Raw genomic sequence first — 6,000 nt, 5'->3', positions numbered from 1 at the left:
TTCAGTCACCATTGTGGGCTTTAACAGCAGGGGAGCCAATAATTTTGTCCATGTGTGTGTACACCTTGACACACCACTTCTGAGAAATTTCATGAACATAAAATAAGCGAAAGAAAAACCATGCCACATTCAGTGATGGCTGTTTGGGAGTTTTACCTGCAGAACAATCCAGGACACGGTGAAAATATTTGCCAAACAGATTAGATAGGGGAGTTTCCCTCTTTGACTGGAGAACCAGTCTTAAACTAAATAAAGAAAGAATACTTCAAGGTTAAGGGAGGAAAGCAATCAGCTGTGTTTGTTTATGAAATACTATTAACTCTGTGGGTATTATGCATGTCTACCATATCTTGACTTCGGCACTGACAGTAAGCCACTGAATTTACAGCAAATGAATTAAAAGGCAGGAAACTCCCTTGTGGCAGTGCCTAGGTGGAGTCGACAAAAGTGAAACAGAGACAAATGGGATAAATAGGACAGATAATCACCATTAGAAATCATTTGAAGACGTGAGCTGTTCGGTGAGTATATTGCTCTTACTATGAGTTTTGTAATACAGTACTCAGAGATGCAACTACAGAAGTATGACCAGGCATATCTCAACAGGTAGAAAAATTAAGTGTTTCTTTTTGTGTCATTATATGTATAGCTCATTACTACATGCTGTTATACACTAACATGTAAAATGTATCCCACAACAAACTCCAAACTGTTTGCTCTCTTCTGTTTCAACCAGACTTCTGACTTCAGCAAAATGGATTGGTTGAACTCAGATACCAGAGAGTTTGATTGGGTTGCAACTCTTTTCATGACTCATCGATTATTCTCTCCAAATGACAATGAAATTATTCTCAAGATACTACGAGAACTGGTCAGAAACATTAATTGGAGACCTGAAGATGTCGGTGAACTGTTTGATGCCCTTGTACAGCGATTTGAGTCGGTGTGTAGAACTGACAGAGCCCATCTCCTCACATGGCTGATTCAAATGTTGCACTGCATTCAGATTAACTACATCACACCCACTTGGAGATCTAATTCAGGAAGAAGCCTCCTGGAGATGGTCAGAGACACTGCAGTGACCAATGAAGCACTCAAGGCGTGTTTGGCAGATGATGAAGACAAAACATTGGATGAGATTATTGAAGAAATCAGAGATGGAGACTTTAACCAAGTTAATAATGAGTTGTTGGCTGAGGTCAAAGACATTGTGTCATCAGTTCAAGCTGCTCTTAGGTCTAGCAGTTCAGGATCAGAGCTGTCTGGCCTGAAAAAAGATTTGTTGATTCTTTGCCAGGCAGCAGAAAAAACTCACTTCAGACCACGACTGACCCAGATGGTGAGCTGGTGTCTCATGGCTCTTTCCAAAACGGGGCGCCTCATTCAGGTCGGCACTGGAGAGGGGAAGTCCTGCATTGTGGCCATGTTTGCAGCCTTTCGAGCTCTGAGAAGAGAAAAAGTCGACATCATGTCCAGTTCATCTGTTCTAGCAGACAGAGACATGACAGAATGGAAGGATTTTTATAAGGTTTTAGATATCAGTGTGGACTGCAACATCAACAAGGAAGACGAAGACTCAAAAAAGTGCTATGAGAGCCATATTGTTTATGGTACTGTTGAACAATTTGCTGGAGACTGGCTGAAACACCATGTTCTTAGGATGCACATATTTGGCCAGAGGACATTCCAGTGTGCAATTGTGGATGAGGTGGATTCCTTGATGCTGGACAAAGGCCATCATGTTCTCTACTTAAGCAGTGACACGCCTGCTCTGCAGCATCTCAACCCTCTTCTGGCATTAATATGGGCCACAGCTAACCAGTATAGCAAGGTAGGATCGGGTCACATTGTTGGGCAAAAATACCCTTTTCACCAAGTTGTATTAGACCAGATAAAGCAGAAAGGAGCGTTTGAGTTGACTGTTCTTCAAATGGCCGAGGACACAGGTGTACTGGCCAAAGGCACAGTCGAGGAAATATGGAGGAAACCAAGTCTTTTAGATGAGAAAATTGCAACAACTGCCAATGTTGCAGCCAATAAGCTGATCGAGTTCTTCAGGGCAGTGGAGACCAGATTCCCATCATGTCAGTTTGCTTTGCACAGAATCAGCACAGATGGATCCATACAAGAACTGAACAGTTCATCAAGAGGAAGTGGTCAGAGACGAGTGTCTCTGCTTTTGAATGGAGGCTTCTGTCAATACATGTATCCTGATACAGACAGTGTACTGAAAGTTGTAGAAGAAGACGTAAGGCGCTTTCTGCATTTCACACCACGTGAGCTGAACAAGTCTGACGGAAGCTGCTACATCCCAGGTTTCCTTTCAAATCTTGTAGAATCTAAACTAAAAGTCTGGATAAAAAATGCATTCCATGCACAAACCATGGAACGAGATCAAGAGTATATCTTAGAAGGTCATGGAATTGTTCCTGTGGACTACAGCTGTACAGGTGTTGTGCAAAACTTCATGAAATGGAGTGATGGTCTACACCAGTTTCTGGAGATGAAACATCAGTCAAAGTTAAGTGATATGACCATCATCACCAACTACATGTCCAATGTTGGTTTGCTTCAAAAGTACAAAAGTCAAATTTATGGACTGTCTGGGACTCTTGGTCAACAAGCAGAGATTGATACCATGGAGAAAATATGTGAGGGTATTGAGACTTGCCAAATCCCTTCATTCAAGCGCAGGAAGCTGTTTGAGGTTCAAGGAGTTATCATGAAGGATGAAAAAGAATGGAGGGAAAAAATTTGTGATGTTGTTACTGAACAAACCAATTCCACCACCTTTAGAGATGGAAGAGCTGTCCTGGTCATCTGTGAGACCATCAAACAAGCAAAAATGATCCACAGAGCTTTTGGGAGAAAAGTACAAAAGAAGATGCTTTACATCAACAACAACATGGACAATACTGCAATATCTAAGACGCTCCAAGACGGTGATGTCATCATAGCTACAAACCTGGCTGGTCGCGGAACAGACATCAAGATTTCTGAATTGGTGAAGAAGGCTGGAGGTTTGTTTGTTTTGCAAACTTTCCTGCCAAAGAATGCTCGTGTGGAGGCCCAGGCCTTCGGTCGGGCAGGGAGACAAGGATCCCCAGGGTCTGGTCAGCTAATTATTTACTTCAGACACTTCCCACCTAATTTGTCTCAAAACAGTCATGTAGATATGATGATGGCTAAAAACATCAGAGATGACTTGGCTGCTGAAGAATTATGTGCCTACACAAAATTCCACATCCCAAAGATAAAAAAAGAGGAAAGGCTCTTCACTGTGTATCTGGAGAAATTAAATCTGCTGTACAAACGTGCTCACAAAAAACCCTTAGCAACAGATGTATCGGCACTTAATGAGTTTTGGGGAATCTGGCTTCTCACAAAAGTCAGTGAAAAAGACTCTATTGAAACATTGACAAAGCTTCTGGAAGGAGATCTGGACAAAGCCTTAGAAAGACTAAGGCATGAACAGAGCCCCTTGTCAAATCTGCACCACTACACTCTCCATGGCAAGTACCTACAAAAGATGGGAAAACTTCCAGAGAGTATCCAGATGTACACTACAGCTATAAATCAGGATCACTGTTGGGCAGCTGTTGCATATTACAATCGGGCTTTTGCATCTTTAACTCAGCAGAACAATAATCAGAAACATGTCTGCCTCAGTCAGGCTTTGGAAGATTTACAAAATGCACTTCAGTCTATTGAGCTTTACTGTGAACAACTTCAAGTCACTCATAGTTACGTCACCCAACAAATCCCAGAATCTGAAAGAAAAGACAACAGATTTGACAAGCAGGCAATGGCTAGAGTCCGAGTTCTAGTTTTTTTAAAAGCAAACATTAATGAAGCACTACAGAAGGTTGACCGAGCAATGAAGAGAGGTGGTCACGTTAAAGTAGAGGAGAAGCTAATCTGCTTCCTTGTTTCTCTAAAAGATTTTCTTCCTTCATCAGTCGTCTTGATGAAAGAAGCCTGGCATTCCAAAGAGCTTTTAAAGATGTACCAACTCATCAGCCAGCCCTCTTTTGATATAATCAAGGAACTCGAGAGTCTTTATCAACTTGGCCTGACTCATATTTATGAGTTAGATACACTGTTCTCCCTAGGAGGATTTATTTCAAAGATGTTTTCGCTTACAGAGTGAAAACAGCGGGGGTGGGGTGCGGTTTCACAGTAGTAAAAAAAAAGCTAATATGTGTCTGTATATTGGAATACAGACACATATACATATACACTCATATGTATATGAGTGTCATTAAATTTTTTTTCTAAGAATTTAAAGTGGAGGTGTCTCATAAAAGAAACACGCTTTGATGTTATTTTATTTGAACTCTTCCTTTTATCTGTTCTTAAAGATATGAGCACATCTCTGATGAAAATAACACTGTTTATCTTTTCATTTAATGTATTTTGAAAACAAATGTTGTGTATAAATAAAAAATATGTTCACTAAAATGTTATCAATCAGAAATTCAAACGTTTTAAAAATTGGAAAGCATTTTTTATGTTTATCGGACATATTTTATGTGGATGAAGTATAATATACAGAAGATGGTTGCTTTTGGTTTCTCTTTTGCAAGAATTATTAATTCACTGTATTTATCTGTATTCAGGAATAATGTAATAAAATTGAAGCAACTTATGGAATAGTTCCAAATAAATCAATCCTTTGTTTGAGTAACTTTTTTCTCATTTTTACTGCACTACAGTGACTTTTATTTGAAAGGTATTGAACAAAAGAGAAGGGAAAGACAATACCGCAAATACTCCAGACCAGGCGTCGAACCAAGGACAGCCACATCAAGGAATGATACTTTTTGAAAATTGTCCAGTTTCTCTATTCGCAAGATAATATGGTGCCCTTAAAGCAGCTCTTTCAAGTCAAAAAGATATTTATTTTCTTTGAACACACAGAACAGGATTTGGATGCAACTTTGTTTACGCTTAAAATTAATGTTTTACTGCCCTCAAGTGGTCACATGTGGGACTGCCGTTGGTCTGCTCCAGAACGCCAACAATATTACTTTGCAGGTATTAGTTTTAGCACACAAGACAGTTGAGTACATAAGTAAATGTAAGTAAACCAGTGATAACCAAGAAAGAATGGTAGAATCATCCATTCAGTTCAGTCTGTAGAAATAGTGCCAATTCCATATGTAAAGAAATAATTTGGTAATCAAACAGAAAAGGCTTTATTGACATGAAGGGATTAACAATCTTTGCATATTTACATGAAATTGAAGATGCCATTGTACACCTGCTTCAGTAAGTTCACTATTCATTTGGATACAGCAGACAGCACAGAGAGGATTATGTTAGTTGATATCTGCAGTGCATTGAAAGCAGTACATCCTGTTTTGTTGTTAGTGATGTGCATTGAGGTTAAAAACTGGTGAGGAACTAGCATAGGTGTCTTTCATAACTGGGAACCTTCAACTTTACCAAGGAATTTGAGTTCCACCAATGAATAAAAAAATATGGCAACCCCTGAATTGATATTATGGGACAATATATAAATTGCCCTCACAAGACTTCTGGGAACATATTAACTAAATGTAATTTAATCCTTCACACTGCAGTCATTTAACATGAATTAATAAAACTTTCCTGTTGTCTGTTGTTGTTACCTTTATAGTGATGACCAAATATCAAGATTATAAAATAATTGAAAATGAATCACTATATTACTTCACATTAATATTAAATTAAATCTTGTGCATGTTTCTTTAGCTCCATCTTTGGACTGAGTTGTTGGATATTTCTCGGGAAAAGTTTATATGTGTCCATTCCAGGCTGAATTCCTGTCTATCAATGTTTAGAAAAGTATAAAATCTGCTTTTATAAACTTGCAGGCCTGTATATGTGTGGAGCAAAGAAAAAAAGGTATGGGAAAATATTTCTGTTTACTGACATTCCTTATTATATTTTTTTGAAAAGATGGAAGCATCAATTTCTTAAGATTTATGCAGAAAATTATTTTGCATTTTAGTTGAG

General features: G+C 38.8%; 1 protein-coding gene across 2 annotated transcripts; it reads left to right on the top strand.

The window, feature by feature from the left end:
• Positions 1-381: 381 nt before the first annotated feature.
• Positions 382-4,687, top strand: LOC148153966 (uncharacterized). 2 transcript variants are annotated; one of them, XM_088015868.1, is made up of 2 exons: positions 382-521; positions 737-4,687. In XM_088015868.1, the coding sequence occupies exon 2, from the start codon at positions 755-757 to the stop codon at positions 4,148-4,150; it is 3,396 nt and encodes a 1,131-aa protein (XP_087871994.1). In that variant the 5' UTR covers positions 382-521; positions 737-754; the 3' UTR covers positions 4,151-4,687. The 2 variants fall into 2 exon arrangements, with proteins under 2 accessions (XP_087871994.1, XP_087871995.1); XM_088015869.1 differs by lacking the exon at positions 382-521 and adding an exon at positions 538-606.
• The last annotated feature ends 1,313 nt before the right edge of the window (positions 4,688-6,000 follow it).

The sequence above is a fragment of the Poecilia mexicana genome, unplaced genomic scaffold (assembly GCF_051168715.1).
Source record: "Poecilia mexicana isolate PSO_F unplaced genomic scaffold, ASM5116871v1 scaffold_18, whole genome shotgun sequence".
In the NCBI taxonomy this organism is placed as follows: domain Eukaryota; kingdom Metazoa; phylum Chordata; class Actinopteri; order Cyprinodontiformes; family Poeciliidae; genus Poecilia; species Poecilia mexicana.
This window is presented reverse-complemented; position numbering and strand designations above follow the sequence as displayed.